Below are 27938 nucleotides of genomic sequence, written 5' to 3'. Positions count from 1 at the left end.
TCTTTGTCCCTCTCTCCAATATAACAGCAGCACCCTGCAAGCTTAGCTTCATTTGTGAACTACCCAACCAAGGAGGTGCAAGGCACTTCCAACCTGCAACATGCCAGGAATATACCAGCAGGGGGTACTCTTCATCCAGATTGTACTGCTCTTCTCCAGCACTTATTGTGTGAGTAAAGCAATTTTTCTATGGGAGGAAAAACATTTATTAATGTATTTAGAAGATCAGGAAATACTTTATTTTAGTCTTAATAACACTTAGGTTAAGCTAAGTTTGAATATGTCATTGTGGTTACATTTATTGCAAAACATTACTTTTGCCAAGAATTTCTGTAGCGGAGACAATAGATGGGAAACAAGGATCGATTAGATATATTTTTTTCAATAATCAAATGTAATTATTATTGTTATCATTGTTGGTATTATTATTAATATTATATTTTGTTTCACTTTTTTACAGCAATACAATTTACCGCCAAACAGAGACAACTGTTGTATTTTAGATGAACGATTTGTAAGTATTCTTTATTTTGCTTTTCCTAAAGAAATCTGTAACTTAGAACAGCATTATCTTACTGATTTTTTTTATTTGCTTGTAGGGGGAATACTGCCCAACGACATGTGGAGTTTCAGACTTTTTTAGCAGATATCAGTCAGATGTTGACACAGAATTGCAGTACCTCGAAGGACTGTTAAACAGGGTCACTAACGAAACCTCAGACACGACAATAATTGTAGAAGACATACGGATAATTGGGAGGAAACCCCAAACAGCGCCACAAAGTATGCAATAGTGAATTATATTTGTGTACATACAAGAGTAAATCTTTTTTTTTTTTTTTTAATCAATCACTGTATTTTTTTTAAAAAATCACTGTAAGCATTGCATGCATGTTTACATATGTCAACTTTTCTTTATCAGCCACTGAAAACCCAACTCAGAAATCCAGAAATATGTTGGATGACATTTCACGATACGAGCAGACCATTTTACAGAATGATCAGAGCATACAGTGAGTGTTCCTGTGGTAACAATATTTTAGTATTCAGCATTTTATTGTTGACTAATACAAGAGAAAACACTTCCTTATGAAAGATTCAGTGATATTTTAATTTGGCCCAACAGTACACTGGTAAAATATGCTTTCGAAAGGTATATACTTCATATTTAGATACACTTCATGCCTGAAAAAAAGTACTTATGGTTTAAATTAAAAAAAGGCTAAAAATGTATCTGTATATTGCAAAGTCGAACATTTTGCCTTATATGATTGAATTAGGACAGCGTTACTAGTACTTCCAGTTCACTTCATTTTTGATTAGGTCATTCTTATTCCTCGGGGTTGATTTAATAAAGGAGTAGAAAATGTTCACACTTGAGTAGATAATCATGTGGATTATTGAAAAAGAGGATTTGTGCTTGTAAGTGAACACAGATTTTTTTAAAGTTTTCTAAAGTACAACTGAATCCAAAACTTTTTTTTTTTATTTATATAGAGTAAGGGAGGGTATAACCTCTGTCAGCTTTTTTTTTTTTGCTATCTGTGTCCCATTGGGGAGCCACAACAAGAAGTGAGAGGAAATCCCTGCAAAGTGAGGGGAATCTCTGGTGGTCAGCAGGGTCACCACAACTAGTGTCCCCATTGTAAGATTTCCCATCTATTCCTGTTCTGATGACAACTCAAATTTGGGATTTTCTTTCACTTTCAAATAGAGAGGGCGAATCTCTGTAATGGGGACACAGACCACAATGCAAACTTGACAGGTCATCTACTCCCTCTCCACCCTATCCAAAACTAAAAAAGATTTGGTTTCAGTTGAAGCTAAATGAATATTTACTCTGCAAAAGTGTATATTCATTTTTCCTTTAGTAAATCAATCCGATTTTGACCCACCGATAGTATTGAAGCCTTCATAGCAAAGTGAACCAGAGCTGATATTCAATGATAAGGTATATTCAACTTCATTCAAAACAATTTAATACAATTAAAAGTAAAGTGATGCCTTTGTTACATCTAAATACATTTCTTCCATTTAACAAGTTTGGTGGGATCACCCAACACATTTCATCACTCTGGGCAGAAATAGCATATGCTGCATAATCAACTTCATTCAACAAAGAACAATGTATTAATTCTTAAGGTATAAGTGTAACCAAAACTTTTTTTAGTTTTAAATATGGTAGAACCCCTGTCATGATGTTACTGTTGTGTCCATCCGTGTAGATTCACTCCCTCTATTTGCCCTGCTGACCATTTTCACTCTCTAAGAGAGGAATTCACCCCGATTTGTAGAGATTTCCTCTCACTCCCTGTTGCATCTCTGGGACAGGAAATGAAGGGAAATCTCCCCAACACGACACAGGCACCAACAAAAATAAACCTGCCAGGGTTTGTATCTTTCCATTGTCTATCTAAAAAATTAAAAAAAAAAAAGATATTTTGGCTTTATGTAATAAGACAATACAACTGAAAATAACCAATTAGATTTAAACTTTTGGACGATTTCTTAAGGGACCGTAATATACAGGGGTACAGGTACTCCTAGAATGAGATCCTAATAGGTTGGACTTGATGGACTAATGTCTTTATTCAACCTCAAATACTATGTAACTATGTAATGTGCTGTAATCAGGTTGGTAAAAATGTTGTCTGTTTTTTTTCTGTAGTGAAGACTAGACTTAACTTTATATACCTGTAAATGTGATTGGCTTGATAGAAATCATCAGAGTGTTTGAAAGTTTTATTTTGTATTTCATTTACTATAGAGTATAGTTTGTAATTATTTATGTCTATGTTTATTGACTATACTGTCTGTTTTATAGTGATACACATTAGGGTTGATTTACTGAAGAGTAGAGGATGTTCACCTAGAAAAGGCAATGTTGGTGAATAAAGTGAAGCTTACTTTTTTACTTTACTTTATATACTCAGTAATGTGCAAGGGAAATTCAAAAACAAGATTTATTTCTAGCGCATGTTTGGGTATTCAAAGTGAACACATCAGCTCCCTAATCTCTAATATTTGGATTGAAATTTGTGTTGAAAAAGATAGATTTGGGGAGCGTTGACCTTCATTTTGGCAGCGCAACACACATCAAGTAAATGCACTCCAATAAAATGTACATTTTTGGTGTGTGCCCAGCCTAACCAATCAATTCTTCTTCAGATTAGTGTATAGAAGCAACTCTTAGGGGTGTATTCACGAAGCTGCCTTTGCTAGCTCCGCACAATCGTTTTCTATTTACTTTTTTTAACTTTTTAAACTCTTTTTCTGTTCTGCTTGCTCCCTCTGAGGGACCGAGCAGAACAGCCAAGCCGAATGATGCTGAGCTGCCTATTCACTCACTGCTGTTCGGCATCTATAAGAATAGACCGAACAGCAGTGAGTAGCCTGCCGTTGGATCGGCTGAGTCGAACTCCTTCTGCACTTCGGGTCGGCCGAACATGCTGAGCATGTTCGGCCGACCCGAAGCCATGTGAAGCAAGCCGATGTACGGCTGATTTCAGCCGATGTACGGCTGAAATCAGCCGTACCAGCCTGAAGTGAATAGCCGAACAGTGTTCGGCTCACTTCATTTGGGGTCGGTTGTTCACTCGGCTGCCCTCGGCAGCTTAGTGAATAGACCCGTTAGTGTTACAGATGCATTCCCTATGGATAAGTACAGATTGATGTAGCAAGTGTAGAGGTAGGCAACCTCAGCACTCCAGTTGTGGTGAAACTACAAATCCCTTCATGCCTCTGCATAATGGAATCATGTCTGTGGCTGTGAGTCTTGCAATGCCTCATGGCACTAGTTCCACAACAGGAGAGCTGAGATTGCCTACTCTTGAGCGAGTGTATCCATTAAACCTGTTATAAATGGATGTTTCAGAAATGTGTCACAGTCACATATAAAGCTTCCCTGCAAAAAGAGACAGTACATATTAAGCACATTAATGCTCTGTGCAGCGTGATAATAAAACAAAATCCGTATGTATAAACTCACACTACATGTGGTGAAGTTGATATATTTTTGATTTTGTCATAGATACCTGCAAGAATTACTAACTTCCAACACAGATAGAATTATCCAGCTAAAACAGAAGATTACAAACTTAGAATCTCAATGCCAGCAGCCATGCAAAGACAGCGTAAAAATCCAGGAAATAACAGGAAAAGGTATGTTACTATAATGTATTCACTTTATAAAGACATGGGGGCACATGAATGGGGCAGAAGAATATAATTTCATCTACCCTGTGGTGCTTTTAATTTATGTTCACTTTATACCATATTCAAGGTACTTTAAAGATCTAGAAATATAGACACTCACTTATATATTAGCTGTTAATAGAGTTTCAAATCTGCAGATCCAGTTGTTTGGTAAAGACATGTCAGCCTTTGACAACCTTTATTTGGAAGGACCAAACTATAATATGTTTTTCTGGTTTAGTGGTAAATTTTGCATTTTCCTATCTTGTTTGCTCATAACACTCTTTCAGATCTACAGAGCAGGTTAGTCCGACTTTTGCTTCTTCATCCCATTAAGTTCCCAGTATGCTCCTTACATCAGCGGTATTATTTGTTATTTTACAAGTGAGGAGAAGCATAATATGTATTCTCTGGGGTTGATTTACTTAAAGTGACATTAAAGTCTAAAAATTGTTTTCCCTCCCCCCCATGTTAGTGAAAGCACTTACCTTAAATTATGTCTCTTAAAACGATCTTCTTCTTCTTTCCTGTCGTTTTCATCTGTTCCTCCAGCGCTGCTACGGTTTTCCGATCCAGCGCTGACTCCTCTGTGCTTGCTGGCACTTCCTGTCCCATGGTGTCTGCATGCGGGTGCACGCTGTCCATAGACTTACCTTGTGTCTCTCCTCGTCTCCCGGCCGAAAATCTGTACTGTGCATGCGCCCGCCCCAAGATCCTTTGCGGCCGCCGAAGATTTTCGGACTGGAGCGCGTGGAGAAGACACAGGTAAGTATTAACTTCCTTCCAAAGGTTTTTGTTTAGAAAAAAAAGTTTTTGCATATATCTACTGCTTGCCAGCAGTAGATATATGCAAACACACCTAAGGGTTTAATAACCCTTTAAGGAATAGAGTCTGATCACTTAGCAAAGTAAATGTCCACTGAGCTTAAAGCAGCAGTCTATGTAAAAATATAAAAGTACACCCTGCTCTATCTCACCCTCCCTGAGCCCCTCCCGCTAGCAATAGAAAAGATACAAATTACATGCAGTACATCTAGATGAGGACATCTACTAGCACAAAGGAAATAATGCAGAGGGCAGTTCTGGATTTAAAGTGACATTGAACTCATGAGTTTAACGTTAAAAATACATTCAAGTACCTTAACTATTAACAAAAATGTATTTTATTTGTGTATCACTCAGCTGTAGATCCTCAAATCATCTCTAAATTGGTGCTGGCACTGTCCTTCCTCCTGGGGGGTGGCTACTTTTGTTCCACATGGCCTCTATGTGTGTTGTAAAGTAAACACCACTTCAAGATCCTGTGATAGACTACATCTCATGTTTAGTTTACTAATTTTTATTTAGATTGTATTCCATCACAGAAGCAAGCTTGGGGCTGTGGCTTCTTTGTACCACACACAGGGACCATGGGGAACAAAAGTAGTCACCCTCCAGAAGGAAGGACAGTGCCAGCACCAATTCAGAGATGATTTGAGGATCTACAGCCGAGTGAAGAAATAATAGTTGAATGCAGTGCCTTATGGCAACTGTATAGGCAATATTCCAATCTAGAGGGTTTTATTGAAGATGAAATGTCTTTTGCTTCCTAGATTGCCAAGATGTTGCAAACAAAGGAGCACGTGTCAGTGGTCTCTACTTCCTTAAGCCTCAAAAAGCCAAACAACAATTCCTGGTTTATTGTGACATTGAACCATCTGGCTTAGGATGGACTGTTATACAAAGGGTGAGTGATAGTATTCTGTAGCTCTTCTGAAGTAACACGGTTCCTCTTTGAATGAGTGCCTGGAACTCCCTTTAGCTTGGGCGCAATGTGTAACATTAAGGTACACACCAAAGTATCTAAGTGAACCTAGCAATAAATTGCACTGGACTCCAATAATGGATAGATGGAGTTGCTCATATTATATTACACTTTGGGCTTAAAATGTTAATTTTTTTTAAGATTCCTAGCAAATCCTTTTGCTGTTTTTTTTTCCAGAGGCTTGATGGTAGTGTGAGCTTTAAAAAGAACTGGGAGCAGTACAAAGAAGGATTTGGATACTTGTCTCCAACAGACACAACAGAATTTTGGCTGGGAAATGAGAAGACACACCTTCTGAGCACACAGAGTACAATTCCATATGTTCTCCGGATAGAACTGGAAGACTGGAGTGGTCAGAAAAGGTAATATGAGCAGGCATCATGGTTGTCTGGGGCTCAGGTCTAGATGAATAAACATCATAAAAATAAAATATATATCACTAAAAGCAATGCTTGCCAGCTGATATGCAAATAATAATGGCAGTAGCCCATACTAGACATGCAAATTTCTAAAAATGTGCAAATTTAGTTAAATTTAGACACTCAAATGCATACGAATTTCTGAATTCAAACACATCCGAATGCGAACTAATCCAAATGTTCCTTTATCGAAATTTTGGATCCATCTGAATTTTGTTCAAAACAAAACTGGACTTGTGACTGTTCCCTGACCAATCAGACTTTTTTTTTGGCTGTTGGGGGTTGCATTATAGGCATGGTCATGTGACTTCCTGTTGTGGATCCTTCCGAAAAGAAAATTTGGACGTATACAAAATCTGAATAACAAACCAAATCAAATTTTGGATACAAAATCCAAGAAACAAGGGTCCAAATCAATCCGAAACTAAGGAAATGTTTCCGGGGTGACATGTCTAGCCCATACTGACCAAGGAGAATACAGCTTTAAGTATCTTGGAAAGATAAGACTGTAAAAATTTGGGGCTAAAAACACCACAATTTTAGCAATCTGTGAAAATGCATATAGTGTAAATTATGTAATGAACTAAAATCAAGAATTATTTATTTTGACCTTTTGATTGAATAGAATTTACTTCTCCAGAAATTGATACATATTGATATGATCTTTCCTTTGTCTATCTAGCACAGCGGATTATGCCACATTCAAACTGGGTGCTGAGAAGGACTATTACAGGCTGAGCTATGCTTACTTCCTTGGCGGTGATGCTGGAGATGCCTTTGATGGATATGATTTTGGAGATGACCCCAGTGACAAGTTTTATACTTCTCACAATGGCATGCAGTTCAGTACATATGACAAAGATAATGATAAATTTGAAGGAAACTGTGCTGAACAAGATGGCTCTGGTTGGTGGATGAACAGGTGCCATGCAGGTCACCTCAATGGCAAATATTACCCAGGTAACAATTTCTTCAGTGTCATTACAACTAGGTATGTTATTTCATCTGACACCAATAAATAGCAAATTACGTAAAAGGATAATGTACTGTAAAAAAAAGTTGTACATAGGTTGGATTACCGGTCAGATTCTCATATCATTTCCCTTAAGATGAAACTTCTGCCATAAATTATTGCTGGTCGAACTAATTGGGAGCAGATAGAGCTGCCTTTAGCCCTTTAAAAGAAACTTGCATTGACAGAATATGATGGCTGCTGTTACTGACCTCTCCTTCTGAAAATGATAGTTGCCTGACTGTTGCAATGATCCAGTGGCTTTAATGCTTTCTGAGCCACTGACCTGAAGTAAGTATGCAGGTGAGGAGTTCTGACTTAACTCTAGACTTTCTAAAATGCATGCATGTTCCAGGTAAGTATAGTATTGAAGTTAAAGACAGCCAAGCAACTAGTATTTCTATAAGGAGGTCAGCAAAGGCATTCTATTCTCACCTGTTCTTGATCCTGCAAGATATAAATTCTGTAGTCTTGTCAGTGCCGCACAGCTGCTTATCAAATATCTTCTGTGCCGGGCCCAAGCATGCACTGTGTACTCTAATTTCCTATGGAGAGCCCTGGAGTATGAGCTTTTACTTCAGACTACAAAGGAATGAATGGGAGTGCAGATCTCATGAGTGGGCCTGGCATGGATTTTTTTAAAAGGTGCCTGTGCGGCACTGAAAAGGCCTCACAGCTGATATTTTGCTGGATTGGTGCAATTACACTTTAAACTCTTTGGGACCCTGGAGAGTACATTGGCCCAATGACACTATGGCTTGGTAAAGAGCTATTCAAATCCAGTTCCCATTAGGAACCCAAAATGTTTTTTGAATTAAGTAATTAAACTGGAAAAATATATAGGCAACTTTTTGTAATATATGTGTTTTTTTTTACAGTGGGCATAGTGACCTAGATTATGTATAATATTATACTGTACATACAGTACCGTATATACTCGAGTATAAGCCGTCCCGAATATAAGCCGAGGTACCTAATTTTAGCAAAAAAAACTGGGAAAAAGTATTGACCCGAATATAAGCCGAGGGTGGGAAATGAGGCAGCTACTGGTAGATAGATACCAATAAAATTACATTAATATTTATTTAAAAGAAAAATAACCTAGCTCTGTAAGTGGAAAAGGGGGTACAGGGCTACATATCATGTACTACGGATCATTTAACCCATTCATATTAGCAGAGGATAATTGTAAATCTATTGTTCAGTGCACTCTATATGTAGTATATAGTACATGTACATATAGAGTGCCTGCAACAATACATTTACAATGATCCTCTGCTAACATGAATGGGTTAAATGATCCATAGTACAGGGCTACATACAGATCATTTAATACATTCATGTTAGTATAATTGTAAATGTATTGTCTGCACTGTATTAGCAGTATATACTCTATATAGAGTATATACTGCTAATACAGTGCAGACAATACATTTACAATTATACTAACATGAATGTATTAAATGATCTGTATGTAGCCCTGTACTATGGATCATTTAACCCATTCATGTTAGCAGAGGATCATTGTAAATGTATTGTTGCAGGCACTCTATATGTACATGTACTATATACTACATATAGAGTGCACTGAACAATAGATTTACAATTATCCTCTGCTAATATGAATGGGTTAAATGATCCGTAGTACATGATATGTAGCCCTGTACCCCCTTTTCCACTTACAGAGCTAGGTTATTTTTCTTTTAAATAAATATTAATGTAATTTTATTGGTATCTATCTACCAGTAGCTGCCTCATTTCCCACCCTCGGCTTATATTCGGGTCAATACTTTTTCCCAGTTTTTTTTGCTAAAATTAGGTACCTCGGCTTATATTCGGGACGGCTTATACTCGAGTATATACGGTAGTTTATTCTCTGCAGTCTCAGGTGCTATATATCAGTAGACTGTTTATAACCATGTTCTTTTGTTTTCCTTTACAGGTGGCACTTACAGTGAAGCTGACACAACTGGTGGCTATGACAATGGTATCATTTGGGCAACATGGCGGTCTCGCTGGCAATCCATGAAGAAAACCTCCATGAAAATCATTCCTTTGAACCGATATGTAACAGATAATGGACAACAGCATATAACGGGAGCTAAGGTCGGGTCTGAGGGCAGAGGAGATATATAGGATTGTAAAATGCTGACATTTACAACACCCCACCATGACCTTATATCTACAGTTTAAATGATTCTCCAGACCTCATGTTTTGCAGTTAATTATGTTTACAATAAAATACCTAAAGTATGTAAACATATGCTTAATTTTGCCACAACTGTGTGGGTTCAGTCATGGAAAATTTAGACAATTTTTTATGTATCATTTTCTATATTTGTGTTGGAGAAAAATATCAAGCAATATCCATACACATTGAGATATACTTAAACATGTATTTCCCCTCAAGCATTTTAGAAACTATGTCAATAAATGCCGTGCACACTCTTTATTTAAAGCAGCCTGCTTGTTTGAATGAACAATTTTCTCCTACATAATCCGAGATGGACATCTTGTTCGCAGACGTAACCATGTTCATCCTTTCACAGCGACATTTATCTAACATTTAATATACAGGTTAGGATTGGTTCACTCATTCTGACATGAGCACAGTGGCCTGATTTTTAACTGCCTTTCTCCTATATGTTTTTGCCAGCTCCTGTGTATTGTGTAGGGAAAAATACCCAAATGTCATACAATGACAGGACCTAGTCATACTTTGACTGCATTTTCCATCATACATGTTTGATATGAAATTATACAATAAGTTGGATTTACAAAGGGTTGCACTTTGCATTATTTGCCATTTTTCTTGTATTTTTAACCACAGGGAATCTATAATTAAATTTTTTCCACTTCTATGCATAGAATTTTCCAAGTGCCTTTGCAAATCTGCCCACTGACTGGGTAGTGATGCCATTTTCTATATAAACTAGTAGCAGATCAAGACTAAACCATTTAAATCTGTGAGGCAATTCTTGAATACATTTAAACTAAGCTTTCTATAATAACAGTAAAGGTTATTTTACACCTGACATGCAGATAGGTACGTGGTAGAAAACATTACTTTGGCAACTAGTAAGGCAACTAGTAAATGGCAGTTACTCAGTGAAAACTATATATCCAATGGCTGGTATGTTAGATTATTGTAAAATTATGTAAGCAGACACTACACACAGGTATTGCTGGACCACTTTTATTATATCTAACAAAATACAGAGATTTGACATGGGCACCTAATGCTTAAACCTTTCATTATTTAGCCATTACTTCTAAAGCCATTTTGTTTAAAGATTTGTCTGTTTGTAAATCTGATTGAGAGTTTATAAAACCATGTTCCTTCTCTATTATATTTTCTTTAGTGTGGGTGCATGTTTCTTTAAGTATTTTTATTTAAAGTGTATGCATAGCAAAGAGTAGAGAAGGGTTAAAACTTCTGCCAGTGTTTGTTTTTTTTTGTTTTTTTGCTGTATACCTTTGGGGAGATTTATTTTCACTTCCTGTCCCAGAGACACGGGGAATTAGAGAAAATATCCCAAAGTGAAGGGAATAAGACAGTTGTCCTGGAACAGATGCTCTCATTGTAGGATTTCCCCCTCACCACTGGTTCTTAGGACACCTCCAAAGTTTTGGATTTCCCCTCACTTTCTTGGTAACAATGGTCACCAGTACAAATAGAATGGTGAATCTCACCAATGGGAACACAGCAATAAAAACTTGACAGACGGTCCAACCTTTCCCCACCCTATGCAAAACTAAAAAAAGGGTTTTGCATAGTATTCTCTTATTTAAAGGGTGGCTGCCTGCTAAACACAGTTAAACTGGAATTTAACCCTTGCAGTGGGGCTATCACCACATTGCAAGGGGTAACTGCTCGTTTTTGTCTAGGGGACCAAATAAAGACAATATAATCACCAGATCCTTGGTCCTGCCGCAGAGAAGACTCACCTCCCTCCCTCTCCACTTTGGTATGTCCCTCAATGTTTTCACATCCAATACTTTGTATTAGATGTGATGAATTATGGGACCTTAAGGTGCCCATACACTGCACGGTTCTCGTACGATTATCGCGGGAAATCACGCGATCGTACGAGAATCGTGCAGTGTGAATGAAGGCGTGCAACCGTTTCTACTGTACGGTTGCACGTCTTTTGTCTAAGGAGCATGCTAGAAAACCATCCGAAAATCTTACGATTTTCGGCTAGTTTGAATGATGCTCGGGAGACAAATGCCGAACGGGCCGGTGTACGCACGCGCACACTGCCCGTTCAGCATTGCAGTCATCGGAAGCCCGTTCCTCAGGGGGGCGGGCTTGCGATGATCGCAAGTACGATCTGCCTGTCCGAGATGGGCAGATCGTAGGTTTTTTAAATTACTTTACAACCATCGCAAGACTAAGGTCTTGCGATGGTTGTAAAGTGTATGGCCACCATTAGACTACTGGAGCCCAGGAGAGAAATGGCTTCAGGAACCGGTGTAGCCGCCACTGAGGATTGAGAATCAGACACAAAAATGAGTTGTTAAACCTTGCACTGGAGGTTTAACTTTTAAAATTCCTGAAGACCTGCTTTAATATTATGGTGAAAATTTTAGTTGTATGTATAGCAAACCTGTAGCAATGAATTAGATATCAATTTCATTATCTTGACTGCTGTAAACTGCTGAAAGGCAATTTTTTATTTGCTTTTAACGGTTACTACTCATAACTGTGATTTTTTTTTTCCACTCATAACTGTGATATTTTTTATTTCATTCATTCATTCATTTTAGGATTTTACCATAACTTTCTTTAGTGGAACTGCACAGAAATCAGTATTGCATTATATTGCATGATTGTATCGCTGCATCAGTTGTGATTCATTATAACATTTAAGAAGTACAAAAATTGAGTTGGTAGTTGAAGCTACATACAGGAATTGTGTATTTTGTTATTTGCAGATTCCCCATCAGTTATCATATGTGTTTATATGTCCCCAGAATGGTTTTTTTTTGAGTCACTGTGTGGTATGGTATATTAATTATTGTTTTCTCTCATTGTAGGGTGGAGACATATAAATTGACACATTTAAATAAAAGCACAAGATTTGTGGGATGCGGAATATGCCAGATTTGTACTGTCTGTAAACTTGCACTATGTCAAATAGGAAAACAAGACACATTAAAAAACATTTTAAAATCAAAATAAGGTCTTAATAATTTATTCAAATGAAGATTTGCTATTCGCCATTTATCTTTTCTCACTCCATTTTTACATCTCTTACCCACATGTTTAAGTATATCTAGTGCAAAAAAAAATCTAAAGCCGCCAAATCTTCTGCAATCGGAATTCTAATCATCGACCCCAGGTTACTTCATATAAACCTATGTGTTGAAGCAGGCCTTTCCTGAACTAAGCTATTACCTGATAGATTTCAGCCTGTCACTGTGAACAGAAGCATTGCACAAGTATCCAAAAGTTACCTGGTCATCAGGACAAATGGAAAGGTTGAATTTCTCACACAAGGACACAAACATCATTAGGAGCTGTTCACACCATCTCCAGACCAGAACATTTTTTTTATCTGCACCAAAAGCACATACACAGTAATTTCAATGGCTTTAAATGAGGCTACTTCATACCACTGCATTCAGTTTCAGAGCTTTTTAAAAAAAAAGTACAGCATGCTGCATTTTTTTTTTACATTGGAACACACAAAAAGTCATGTAAATGCACCAGAATGCATTGAAACATGCTTAACACCCAAGCAAAACCAATAAAAAAATACAATTAAAAAAAAGCACACCAGAACACAGAAATGCATCCAGATCTGGTCTGGAGATGGTGTGAACAAGCCTTAAAGCAGGGGTACTAACTATTCCCAATTCTTTCCAAAACGCGAAAAATACATTTTGCTTAGCAATACACTTCAACAGCATGTTTAACACTAGTAAACCTGTTTTTTACAAACAGGATGAAGGAAAGAACTAGCTCCAATCAGACTGCTTGTTTCATTTTACCAGACAATAAAAACTGAAACCTGTTTGGTCATAATGGGTAACAACTCTATGTTTGTGGACAATGTTTTTTCCAAGTTTTGTAACTGAGACACTAGGGAGGAGTAATATTCTATAACAGGATTGTGTGTAAAAGCACACCAGTTTCATGGTCATACAAAGCAAAGTGCAGCTTAAAGTGACACTAAACTCAGAAGTTAAATTTTAAAAATCCATTCAAGTAACTTAACTATTAACAAAAATGTATCTTATTTGTGTATCACTCAGATGTAGATCCTTAAACCATCTCTCAATTGGTGCTGACACTGTCCTTCCTTCTGGAGGGTGGCTACTTTTGTTCCCCATGGTCTCTGTGTGTTGTAAAGTAGTCACTGCTCCAAACTCGCTCCTGTGATAGACTTTAATTTTAATACAAATCAGTAAACTAAACCTGAGATTGTAGTCTTTCATGGGAGAAAACTTGGAGTGGTGGCTACTTTACAATACACACAGGGACCATGGGGAACAAAAGTACCCACCCTCTAGAAGAAGCACAGTGTCAGCACCAATTCAGAGATGATTTGAGGATCTACAGCCAAGTGATACAGAAATTAGATAATTTTTTGTTAATAGTTAAGGTACCTAAATAAATGTTTAAGGTTAAACTCCAGAGTTAAAAGAGATTTATGGGGTAAGTGTTTTTCCCCATAGTTCTCTTTAGGGTCACGGGAGGACATATACTAACCTCCTCCCGTGACCCAAAGCTCAGTATATCGCGGGCTATTGCCCACGATATACTGAGTGACAGCATGAGTGACAGCTAGCTCTGCCTATCTAGAGGCAGAGCCAGCTGTGCCCAGCCCCGTCTGTTCCTCCACTCAACACTGGAGATGATCGGAAAGTGAACGAGCAACGGTATGTGTTTGCTCACTTCCCGATCAATAGAGCCGACCTGTGACAACTTCTTTGTCACAGGCCGGCCCTAACTATGAGGATGAGTGGAAATCACCTCATAGTTCTCCTTTAAGTGTCACTTTAAGTGCTACATATTATGTTAGCGTGTCTGCCTTCCTCTCGTAGGATGCCATGGAAGACCATGTTATTTTACTCTCAGTAAAAAAAAAAAAAATTAGCTCTATGGTGGAGCAATGCCTAGTGGCATAGGTACCCCATCTTGGACATCTGAAAATGTTCTGATTGCAACATTGAACTTGAAGAAACTAGCTATCTTCAGCTACATCTTAGCTGATGAAAGATCGTCAGAGTCTTTCTGAAGGTCATTGAAATGAATTCAAATTAAGGCATTCTTAGATCTCTGCCATATGAAAGTGAAACATTATGTTGGTACTGCACTTTTTACTACAGGTATATTGTATAATCACCCATAGAACTACTGTTCTATGGGTTGTAGCTCTGAAGCCTGAGAGACTGCTAGGGGCCTGGGCAACCTCTCCCACACCTTACCAAGTACAATCTCTGAAATTGTGTCTCAGACTTTACATGTAGGCTCTCGATGTAGGCAGATTCTTGTTGGGATGCCAAGCACAATGTAGTGATGTCATCATTCAATACAGTGATGTCATCTTAGTCTATGTTAACATGTTTCAATATTCTATTAGATGCACATTTGTTAGCATATGTGGGCACAGTAGGCCAGACACAACCACGTAATAACCAAAACTTGACACAATGTCCACCTATACACTCATTTGCCAACAGTATTCATAGACTACCTAACAATACTGGAACCCAAAAACAGATTTAACTCTGTCACCTCTGTCTAATGAGCAGGGAACTGACCCAAGAAGCTGTAATGCTAGACCAGAAAGTAGCAGGATGGTTGTTCTGACTAGCAAAGGTGGGTATATCATAATAACGGCTGGCCAGTATGACCAATGACCAATCCTTTGGTAGATAAAACGGTATATATAGTATATATGTATTTGTACTCTGTATTTCCCTGTTTGCCTGCAGTTCCATATTAAATGGAGGACAACCTCTCAAAAGAAGTCACATATATTTATATACCACAGTAAAAGGTTTGGTGTTAAAATCATTCATCTAGACCTTGTAAACCACAGCCTAGTGATATTACACACTCCTCATACAGGTTGCCATGTGTACTGTAGTGATCAGAGATGAGAGAAAGCCAACAGGGATGTGACTTTTTTTCCCCCAGCTACAAGCAACGTTTTTAATGCTTTGAATAGCACTCATGTAAGTGGTAAATAGGAAGTATTTAATACATTTACTGGATAATACTAATGGAGTTATCTCTGCTTATTTGTGAGAATTAAAGTAGAGAGCTGTATCTGTATATAAAGAGGAGGACTAACAAAGGAATACTTTTGGAATACCGAAGGTTGAATAAAAACCCAACTCCACTTAAAAAAATCTCACTACCATCCCATCTACCCACCCCCTTCTAGCCTATCCTGCCAGGTATTGTTTTTCGTACCTGCTGAAGCAAAATATACTCACCCATGTCCCTCCATCCAGCTACCTCACTAATGCTTTTTCTGCCAGCGGGGACAGCTAATCCAAGCTAATCCAACGCTGGCCGGTCCCCTTTGCTGCCAACATCAGTAGTCCTCTAGATCAGTGGTCCCCAACCCCCGGGCCCGCGGACCGGTACCGGTCCGTGGATCAAATGGTACCGGGCCGCCCAAGGAACATTAAATTATTTCCATTTTATTTACTGTGGTGTATTTCTCTCGGGTTTGTTTGACTTTCCAGGACAAGAGGTTAACCGGGAGCTGAGAGACGTCACCTAAAGCCGCACCAATACCGCGCATGCGCAAAATATCGTGATATCGGGACGGTTTTAGGTGACGTCTGGAGCTGAGCGGCTGCAAGCGGCAGTGGCGTTGTAGCTTTGGTAAAGAGAAGGTGTGTATCTCTCTTCTCTCTGTTCACCGGTACTTTCTCATGTTTAACAGTGCTTGGTGTACCTGTATATTGTGTTTGCTCAAATTTAACCCACAAATTAGCAAAAATGAGTACGAAACAGACGTCGTTAGAAAGTTTCCTTGGGAAAAAGAAAAGGCCCAGTGAAGAGACAGAAGAAGGGCCTTCAACATCAAAGAAACATGTAACTTTTAACAGACAATACCATGAGTCCTACTTGAAATATGGATTTATCGGGACAGGTGATTCCAATCTAAAATATAAACAATCAACGCCCCCCCCTCAGCGGGCCGCTGTAAAATTCTCAAACGTTGACCGGTCCGCGGCGATAAAAAGGTTGGGGAGCACTGCTCTAGATCCTCAGAGGACCCCTGAAGTGAACAGTCAATGAGAACAATTCACGTCACACAGGACGTGACTTGGATTCCTGGAAGAAGGAGCCCAGCAGGAAATAAACAGAGGGAAGAAGTACCCAGCGCTGGATAATCATGTGACTGCAGCTTAAGTTATGTAAAGAAGGGGACTTAAACTTAAAGAATTTTTTTCTTTAGCCCAGCGATCAGTGAGACTGGGAGAAGGGATTGTACTTTTTTATGTTGGAGTTATGCTTTAAGAAAAATGACATAAAGCTTGCTTGACATTCTGTGATATAGAGGTCAGCAGGATCTGGAGATTCTCTGTCCACAGAGAAGGTGATGGTTTTCCCACTAAATTTTAAGAGGATCTGTTCCTATTGTGAAGTTTATTGGCAGAATTTAAAGAGTTTATTTATAAATGTTTTCACCCAATATTTGCATAACTCTCACCCAAGATTCACACAATTGTTTGAATCCTAGGTGCAAGTGGTGTGAATCTTTGGTGAAAATATATAAATGGATGCTGTTTTTTTTGCACAAATAGTTGGTGGAAGGATCACCATTAAAAAAAGACAGTTGTTGTCACATTATATTATTAATTATTAAACGTTATATAAAATCTTGTTACACTTTCCATCATGTAATATTGAACTTTATATGAATTTGTTTTGTAATCAGCGTCCTCAAAGGGCAGAAGTTAAAGATACGTAGCAAGAGTGAGCAAATACAGAATAAGCTCCACAGGACAGGGGTGCACTAGATCCACCAGCTCCAAAGGACAGAGGAGTTGATAAAGAGGAAACATCCTTGAAGTGCCTTGCCTACCCTTTATTGGAAGCAGCAAGCACTCCTTTTCCCCTGGAGGTGCCTTGAGGAGACAAGAATTGTTGATTTTCTTAAGACTGATGGAACAGTTGCAGTCCAGAGGATTCTGGCAGCTGCAAAAGAGCTGTCTTAAGCCCCACCAATAGCCATGGCGTGTGGTCTGCAATTGACAGTCAATGCCCTTACCTAGGATGTGCTGTTCCTTGTCAATCTGTTTTTACATTGAATAAATGTACCTTTTTGAATGCACAAGATTTGTGTGCTCTTGTTCTAGTTCTATTGTTGCAGTATATAAAATTGTTGGCACAGTCACTTTATTTATTGATTTATTTAATATAAGAGTTGCAATTATACATTAATGTATATAATTTATACGTTGGTTGTGGCACAGATATATATTGATTTAGGAGATATGAATTGATGTAATGATTATTAATTAGACTGCTGTTTGAGCTCACATTAACTAGAGGACAAGGTCTTTAAAAGTCACATATTTATATGCCAATGGAAAAAGTTTGGTGTCAAAATCACTCATGTGGGGGGGGCGTGGCTTTGGCATGAAGGAGTGAGGACGTGCTTGAGAGAGCTCCCGTCCCGGCTGCCTAATTATCTGCCGACATCCGAGCCGCTATGCACCGGAGAGGGTCCCAACCTAAGCAGGGAAAGAAGAAAAACTCACCCCAACTCCCGCGGAAGGGCGCCATAGACGCCTTCTTCACAGATCGCAGCAGTGAGGACAGGGCCGCATCCAAGATGGCGCCAGACCGCGAGGCCGTGGAGCGGCGGGACTATGGAGAGCACGCTGGGCCCTCATCCCCAGCTGGGGTAAGCAACACTACGGCGGGGAGTTCCCCAGGATCGCACCGGCCACAGAGCCCGGCCGTAGACATGCTTGCAGGGGATGGAGACCTTAGGTCACATATCTGGTCTCTCCCCACTAAGGCCGACCTGGACACTGGAGACTGTACACTTGGGGAACAGGGTGGAATCCCTGGAAGCACTGCAGGATGATTCACTTGTGGCCATGTCCCTCCTTAGGGATCGTAGTACCACACATGACAGGCAAATTGCTGCCCTTTTGAATCAACTGGATGATTTGGAAAACCACAGTCGCAGGTCAAACATACGGATCAGGCGGCTCCCTGAGGCAACAGGACCTAAGGACATTGTCCCCACACTGCAAGGTATCTTTAGGGGTATATTGAGCCTAAACCCTGGAGACCCGGTACAGATAGACAGAGCACACCGCTCCTTGGCCCACCCTCCCATAACGTGGAACAACCTAGGGATGTGATTTGCAAGCTCCACAAATACTCTGTGAAGGAAGCTGTTATGTCCATTATGAGGGATAGGCCCCAGCCGGAGTTTGATGGCGCTACACTCCAATTTTTCCCGGACTTATGTAAACGTACGCTTATGCAACGGAAAGCGTTGCGCCCTCTGCTGGACTCCCTTCGCAAAGCGCAGCTCTCGTACCGCTGGGGCTTCCCATTCCGCCTGATGGTCCGCAAGGAAGGCAAAACGATATCCCTGACGGAAATGGGCGACCTCCCTGGCTTTTTGAAAGCTCTAGGCCTCCCTAAGTTTTTGCTGCTGGACTGGAATGTTTCTCCTGCAATACCGCTACCATCTCGCCAACCCCCCTGGCAGACTGTCTCCCCTAGGCGGCCTGGAGGCCATGACCCACCTTCCCCAAACCAAGGGGGCCCACCATAGCCTCACTGAATGTTCTTATGGAAAGCAGACAATGACTTTGCCATGTTTTTGCACACCTGTATACACACCCGGGGGTCTAAAGACTCGCCCCGCATTCTGTGGCTCCCACACGTGAAGTACCACTGTTCTTGTTTTTGAACTCATACTGGCTTTTTCTCCTCTGCTTCTTGCCGCCAGAGGTTAGGAGATTTCCTTTTTAATTATATAAATCGCATTGGACGCAACATTGCTGAAAGTAACATCTGGGATGTGGACCCTCTGATTCATCATCTCCGCTATACCATTTCAGCTGTGGGGTGAGTGCGCACCCCGAAGGGGGACACTTTGGAGACACATATACACGTCGGTGTGGGAGAATTTATTCTATTCTGTTAGAGTTTTATTGGATCCACTTGAAAACTTTTTTGCACAGAACGTTAATCATTTTTCCACTAAATATATTTTTTTCAATCATTTTCTTTTGAGAAATGAAGCACTATTAGGAATTGTTTTAAAATTGGTTGTTACCTTACCTTCACCTAAGGACTATAGTTATGTTTATCACCACAGTGTGAACACACCATTTTAACCTCAATTTTTGGATATTCACTGTACATAATGGTTTGTATTATTTAATATTGTGTGATATTTATTTATAATATTCATAATTTTCACTTTTATATATCCCGAAAGAGGGATTACATTTCACTTAGTATAGCGCTGCACACTCATTTTTTCACAGTCTCTCTAAATCATAGCGCAGCAGCTTTCATACTTCACCCCTTCCATAAGCGCAGATTTTACATTATTTTCAATGTTACCTTGACGCCTTGTGTGAGGCGATCATTAACACCATTACTATCTCTGATCACGCCTCTGTCTCTGTCCCGATTTCGTTGCCCCGGGTTCCCAGCACTTCATGGACCTGGCGCCTTAACGAGAACCTGCTCGATGACCTGGTGGCGGCAGGAGTGACCTCTGAGCCTTTACTTCCTTGAAAACACAGTCGGGGAGACATCGGTGGGCTCTGTGTGGGAAGGGCACAAGGTGGTGGTCCGTAGAGTGCTGAGTTTGAGACTGAAAAAAGCTAGGATGGCTGAGCTTGACCGCTTGATAGCCTCGATCCGGGGAGCAGAGCAACGCCATAAGCGCTCGGGTCTCCCCCAAGATGCATGAGATTTGGTCACCCTCCGTAAAAATCTGACTGACATCTTAGACCTCCAAATAAAAAAGAAATTACGCTATGTTTCTCACCTATATTATGAGCATGGGAACAAGTGTGGGCGTTTGCTGGCCAGGGCGTTGAGGAAGAGGCGTGAGTTGACACATGTCCATAAACTAGAAACCCCCTCTGGGCCCCCAGTATATAACTCCTTCAAGATAGCTGAAGCCTTTAGGGATTATTATGCCACGCTGTACAACCTACACCCTAACATGCCCCCTGACACACTGTCCGCCAAAAAATCTCTTATCCACAGATACCTGAACGAAGCGGGCGTTAAGGCCCTTTCCACCTCAATCACGGCCTAACTGGATTGGCCTGTCACCCCAGAGGAGGAGGAGGCTGTCATCAAAGCAACACCAAATGGGAAGAGCCCGGGCATGGATGGCTTCTCTAAAGCCTACTATATGAAATACCTGCCCCAGCTCTCCCCGCACTTGTGTTCCTACTATGATGCCTTAGCCAAAGGAGCGTCAGCACCCTCGGAGGCTTTGATGACTCACATCATTGTCCTCCCAAAGGAGGGCAAGGACCCCACTACCCCTCAAAGCTATAGGCCCATATCGCTCCTTAATGCAGATTTGAAGTTTCTCTCCAAGATACTGGCCGACCGCCTGAAGGTGTTTCTGCTTGCTGTTATGCACCCTGACCGGACCGGTTTCATAATGGGGAGAGAGACTAGGGACAGCTCCCTTCAGGAGATCCAAGCGGTTCACTGGGCTACCCACCACGCCTCTCATCCTCCTTTCCTCCTCTTGTCCACTGATGCTGAAAAAGCGTTCGACAGGGTGGATTGGACGTTTCTGAGGACAGTGCTGGAGACCCTGGGGCTTGGCCCCCCCATGATGAGCTGGGTGGCCTCTCTCTACAGTGATCCGTCGGCCTGCGTAATGGTGAATGGTACCCTTTCCAGCCCCTTTAGATTTGGTAATGGCACCAGGCAGGGATGCCCCCTATCCCCGCTCCTGTTCGCACTCACCTTGGAACCCTTCCTGAATAAGGTTCGCAGCAACCCTGATATTAAAGGTCTGACAAATGGCTCACAGGAACATAAACTATCTGCTTATGCGGATGATATCCTTTTTTTTGTTAAAGACCCCGTCACCTCGCTCCCCAATTTGATCTCAGAGTTTGCCCATTATGGACAGCTATCTAACCTCAAAATTAACTACCATAAATCTGAAATTCTGCCCATCACGGTCCAGTCAGCAATGGCTCACCAGTTGAGACAGAGCTTTCCGTTCTCCTGGTCCACGACGGCCATAAGATATCTAGGTATTCAACTAACCAACCAATGCTCCCACCTTTATGCGCACAACTTCGAACCCTTATTACACAACCTCCAAAGAGATATCAAGGACTGGGATCGCACATCGTTCACATGGCTGGGTCGCATTAACATACTGAAGATGACGGTGCTCCCTCGGGTCCTCTTCTTATTGCAGATGATACCTATTTTCCTGCCTCATACATACTTTGTAAAACTTCGTAGTCTGTTTATCCGCTTTGTTTGGGGGGCAAGAGACCCCGAATAGCATATACCATTCTGCGCAGGCTTAAAGGGGCCGGGGGACTAGGCCTTCCTGACATTAACCTCTACTATAAGGCTATCTCCCTCCAGGATTGTGAATTGGCACTTTGACGCCTCAGCTAAGATATGGGTACAGATGTAAAAATGCATGACAGGTCGTGATTTAGCTCATGCCCCCTGGTGCCTAGTGCTAGTCGTGGCCTCTCTGACTATACGTCCCCCCTGACTCATTAGACCCTCTGGTTGTGGGGCAAACTGAATGCAGGAGGTCTACTCTCACCCCCGCTGTCCCCACTGTCTCCACTGGGGGGCTATCCATGGTTGCCTCCCGGGGAGGATATTTCCTTCTTCCGCCGCTGGGACCTGCAAGGAGACTTCCGCTGCCACAAGTTCTCTGATGTCCCTAGAGGAGAATAAAACCAAATATGGAGACTTCCCCTTGGCGGACTGGAGGTATAGACAACTCACCCATTTCTTTGGAACAACTGCCAAGGGCATGTGTCCCATGTCCTCCCTCACACCCTTTGAGTCCCTATGTGCAGGATCTGCATCCCTGGACCGATTGGTATCATTATTTTATGGCCTGCTCCTGTCCACACTCACGAGTGATAGACCAAGGTTCATTGGGGACTGGGAAAGGGAGCTGGGACCGAGTCTGTCAGATGATCAATGGCACTTGATATATTGCTCCACACATAAATCCTCGGTTGACTCCAAGGTGCACGAAACCAATTATAAACTACTGTCCCGTTGGTACCGCACTCCGCTCTACCTGAGCACCATATACCCGGGGATATCCCCGCACTGTTGGAGGGGCTGTGGGCAACCAGGTGGACTCCGACATATATGGTGGGAATGCCCTCTTGTACGGGGCTTCTGGCAGGATATTCGCACACAAATTAAACTTATCACGACGGTAGACCTACCAGATGACCCCACTCATATGCTGTTCTACCTCCCTTCCACGTCCATTGGCTCCTATAAGAGGGGTGTCCTGCCCCATCTTTTAGACGCGGCAAGGAGACTCATCCCCAGATACTGGAAACAGACTCGGGTACCGGGGAGGTCTGAGTGGGTGGCGCAGGTCACACTAATCCAGGAGGCAGGAGAGTGGGTGGTGAAGAGCGGAAACAAACCTGACCGCTTCTACTCAAAATGGGCAGCGTGGTTGCACTATATATCAAACCCGCCTTGAGTGAGCTCACATGAGGTTACCCAAGTCCTGGGCCGAGATGTCATTCCCCCAGTCTTGGCCTTCTTTGATGGTTTCTCTACGTGAACTGCCCCCTAACACTGGATTACAGTTAATATTGTCTGGGTTCAACGGAGATAAGTCGGTGCACGATAAGCTAATACTCATGGCGGTGCCAGAGACATCGCCTTCTTTGCTTAAGGTCGAGCCTATATGATGTAGCAGGGCTGAATACCCGCTTATTGTACTATAAGGTGATTATGTATGTCGTTGTATTTTTGTAACCTTTATTTTTTTTTTCTATGTCGGGATCAATGTTTGACCCACTTTTGATCCTTGAATGTTCCTTTGTACCAGAAATTATTTGAAAAACAGCAAAATAAAGATTATACAAAAAAATAAAAAAATAAATCACTCATGTAAACTGTTGTTTACGATGGTTAAGGTTCTGCTACATACAATGGTGCCACAACAATCATTGGAAGGGAACATAATTGTATGTTACCAAATTCATCTATGAGAATCCAGTCTAATAGTAGGTGTTTATCCCAGAAGAGCCTGCCACATGCTCTTAGACAACAAGTAAGGGAAGAAATAGAGTGAAAAATGTATCACAGAAAGTGTATAGCAAATTTCCTAGCTCCACTGTCTACTGTTTTAGGTAAACAACATGAATGTTTCTGGAAATCCAGAAGTCCCATGAATTACTGATAGAAAGTCCAGTATATCAAAGACTGTTTGGTGAGCAAGGGCAGTGATACAAAACATGTGACTTCAAATAACATGACAGGAAACAAACTTTTCTCATTGTATGAACTCTAAGAAGTCTGAAAACAAAAACAAATTGGAAATATAACTGTAGAGGACAAAGTAAAAGCTACATATTTTTTGTGGTCCTAAAAGGGTGGCCAGTGCCACATAAAACAGTGTGGAGAGGAAACCAACACTCCTGTTTCAATGCTACTTGGCTAACACAAGAAGATGTGTAGCTAATACATTAGATATTAATTAAGATAGATAAAACATCCCTCCCAGATTACATCCATCCCTGTGCGTTAATAGAATTAAAGTGACACTAAACTCAGGATTTAAATCTTAAAAATAAATTAAATTACCTTAAATATTAACAAAATGTATGTTATTTGTGTATCACTCGGCTGTAGATCCTCAAATCATCTCTGAATTGGTGCTGTCCCTGTAGTTCCTCCTGGGAGGGGGGGCTACTTTTGTTCTCCATGGTCCCTGTGTGTGTTTTAAAGTAGCCACCGCTCCAAGCTCATTCCATGATGGACTACAATCCCACATTTAGTGTACTAATTCATATTGAAACTAGAGTCTATCAGGGGAGCAAGCTTGGAGCGGTGTCTACTTTACAACACACACAGGGACCATGAGGAACAAAAGGAGCCACCCTCCAGAAGGAAGGGCAGTGTGAGCCTGCATTCAGGAATGATTAGAAGATCTACAGCTGAGTGATACACAAATAAGATACATTCTTGTTAATAGTTAAGGTACTTGAATGTATTTTGAAGATTTAACTCCAGAGTTAAACTGGCATACAACACTGTTTATGCCTTTAAAGTGTATGTGTAGCTGAAATTTTTTTTTAGTAGTTCTGTACAAGAAGTGGGGTGGAAATAAAACTCCAATCAAGTTTTTATTGCAGTGTCCCGACTTTGTAGATTAACCTTCTTTGTTTGTTCTGTTGACAATTATCATCAAGACCGAAAGTGATTGGTATCTCAAAACTTTTAGTTGAAAAAAAAATAGGTACCCTTACAAGAGGTGAGGATACATTTTCCAGTGGCAACTGTCTAAGAGGTGAATTCCTCTCCTGTTGCTTTTTCGACACAGGAAGTTAAGAGAAATCCCCCCAATTTTAGCCCTTCTCCGCTCTATCCAAAAATAAAAAAAGTTTTGCTATACATACTGTAAATTTTAATTAAAAAGGTTAGAAAAGGGACAGTGACCGTTCATGGGGAAGAAATAGGTGAAAGAAAAAGGTTTGTTGTAAATGATACATGTTTAAGTGGTAAAGAATTGTTACTCAGCAGGAGCATATTACAGAAAGATTTTAAGAAAATGTTAACATGGACAGGTACATGGCAAATTAAATATATTGCTGAAAAATGATATATGCTTTGACAGCATTAACCTTTATATATTTCATAAAATAAAGTTGGGCATAACAAGATAAATATTTTGGTTTACTGGTTAGCCACTCTCAATGCCATGGGGCAGCTGCAATATCAATGAAAAAATCTGGTTTGTATAAAAAGTGAGTTCAAATTGGTGATACTAATATAATATTGATTTTGGCCTGAAGGGGTAAACAGCAGGGAAGTCTGCCCTCCTGCCGAGGTGAGCAAGCAGCTGGGTGGGGGTTTTCTATATTAGTTTAGGTTTGGAGAACTAAAGGGCAACGGTTGTACTTGTGAACTTTCTACTAAAAGTGGATTTGTCCTTTAATTTATTTTAATATATCCAAGAGATCCAAAAATTAGCTGGAGAAACAATAAGGAGAAATAATATATGTATGAAAGAGAGAAAATGTTGAGTTTAGGAAGGGGTTCCTTACAGTACTAATGACACTAATGATATACTAATGACAAAACCAATAATAGCATTATCAAATAGAATGTTCTTCCATCTAATAACATCCAAAGTTATAATTAATACAAGCTAAGGCAGCAATATTTTGATACAAAGAATTGACTGCATTTGGCAAGTAATTAAAGTGACACTAAACTCAGGAGTTAAATTGTAAAAATGCATTCAAGTACCTTAAATATTAACAAAAATGTATCTTACTTGTGTATCACTCAGCTGTAGATCCTCAAATCATCTTTGAATTCATGCTGACACTGTCCTTCCTTCTGGAGGGTGGCTACTTTTGTTTCCCATGGTCCTTATGTTGTAAAGTAGCCACCGCTCCAAGCTCACTCCTGTGATTGACTACATTGTCAATACAAATCAGTAAACTAAATGTGAGATTGTAGTCTATCACAGGAGGGAGCCTGGCATGGTGGCAATTTTACAAGACACACAGGGACCATGGGGAACAAACATAGCCACCCTCCAGAAGGAAGGAAAGTGTCAGGACCATTTCAGAGATGATTTGAGGATCTAAAGCCGAGTGATAAACAAATAAGATACATTTTTGTTAAAAGTTAAGGTACTTGAATGCATTTTTAGGATTCAACTCCTGTGTCACTCTAAACGACTTCCTGCCCACATACACTTGCTAAAGCATTTGCAGCACATCATTGCTCTGGACCAGTTTGTTATAATGACAATGGTGGATCATGCTCCTACAATGTGTGTTGGCACAATTGCTCTTACGGGTTTATTTTACTAAACTAATGTCCACTTTGCAAGGGAATTTTCACTTAGTTTAGTGACTGAGGTGGAGCTTTGCTGACTTCTATCATTCACTCCTGTGCCAGCAAAAATACAGTTTGTTTATATTCTTTGCACATGACTGGCTATTCTTTGCAAAGTGAAATTGCACTATGCTAAGGCTCCGTTCACACACTAGTGATATTCAAACGCGCTAAACATAAAAAACAATAAATTCCAATGTTTCTTGTTCACACCTGCGCGACGTCTACGCGCTACAAAAATGCGAGTCACACAAAAAAGTGCAAGCGCGATATTCTGGGCAAGTTCCGCGCGTTCCGACTATAGTAGTAAAAACCGTAGAAGACACAAACGCTATGTGTGAATGGAGCCTAAGGGGAAAACTTCCTCTGCAAAGTGCAAATTCCCTTGCAAAGTGTACAGCCTATTTGCCTTTAGTAAATCAACCCCATTGTCTCCACCACGGGTGCACGGGGACAGAGTGACAATGCTGGGGCACAGTTGGGGGACAGCTGTCTCCACTTAACAGGAAGTGCCCAAACAAGGACCGTCATGACAGGATAACTAGGTTTTATTTTAATGAAAGATGCAACTAAAAAGATTGAATACACATTTTAGATGACATTAACAAGTTAACCTTTCTATGTTTTTTTAGTGGTGGGGTTTACATATACCTGAATTCAGTATTTTGGGTGTCTTACATGAAAAAAGCAACCAATTTCAGATGGCAGCTTCCTATCAGATGTTTTTGTATGAGCACCATTAGAAGCTTATGTATTTGACACATTCGGTTCTACACTATGATTGTGCCACCACCAAAGCACAGTGAGCCCACCTTCCTTCTTCCTAATACATGAAACCATAGATGTTTATGATACGTTTATGATAGTTAGTATTCAGTTTTAGTGTTGTTATGCTGTATTTATTTTGTAATGGCTTTATCTATGCATATTCTCTTATCCTGTGACAATTCATTTTGGCGTAAAGGTATACATTGCTCAATAATGTAATCTCTTGTTTATTTCATCATTTGTACAAGATACATGACTACGTTTCTTAACCAGAAGGTCGATGAATCTGCTATACTGTGTACATGGTATTCTGTGAGGCGTTTTTACCGTAAAATGTCACATTACAAGGTATTCTGGAGATCAGTGTTCTTGTCTTCCCACTTGTTTGTCCCTATCCTCCCACACAGCAAATCTTAGTGTTTTCAGCCCAGGGTCCCAGAACATCAGGTCATCTCACAGAACATCTCACAGATTAAATTTACTCAGTGACTTGAGCAATACTGACCTGGGCAGTGACATCAGGCCGGTGCATAGGTCTTATTAGCTTTGTAAACCAAACACAGTCTAATGATTGACCTTACACAAGTGGCTAGGCTTAAAAAGCACATCTACTAGCTATAGCCTCACTAGAGTCTTCACTCAGCCAAAGACAAAAAG

At 40.4% G+C, this 27938-nt stretch overlaps 1 protein-coding gene across 1 annotated transcript; it reads left to right on the top strand.

The window, feature by feature from the left end:
* Positions 1–100: 100 nt before the first annotated feature.
* FGG (fibrinogen gamma chain) lies at positions 101–12602 on the top strand. Its single transcript, XM_018557941.1, has 10 exons — positions 101–169; positions 461–514; positions 600–783; positions 923–1013; positions 4031–4161; positions 5787–5920; positions 6176–6360; positions 7100–7377; positions 9372–9535; positions 12470–12602. The coding sequence occupies exons 1-10, from the start codon at positions 101–103 to the stop codon at positions 12482–12484; spliced, it is 1305 nt and encodes a 434-aa protein (XP_018413443.1). The 3' UTR covers positions 12485–12602.
* Positions 12603–27938: the final 15336 nt, after the last annotated feature.

This window comes from Nanorana parkeri, unplaced genomic scaffold (assembly GCF_000935625.1).
Source record: "Nanorana parkeri isolate BGI_ZX_2015 unplaced genomic scaffold, ASM93562v1 scaffold311, whole genome shotgun sequence".
Taxonomy (NCBI): Eukaryota; Metazoa; Chordata; class Amphibia; order Anura; family Dicroglossidae; genus Nanorana; species Nanorana parkeri.
This window is presented reverse-complemented; position numbering and strand designations above follow the sequence as displayed.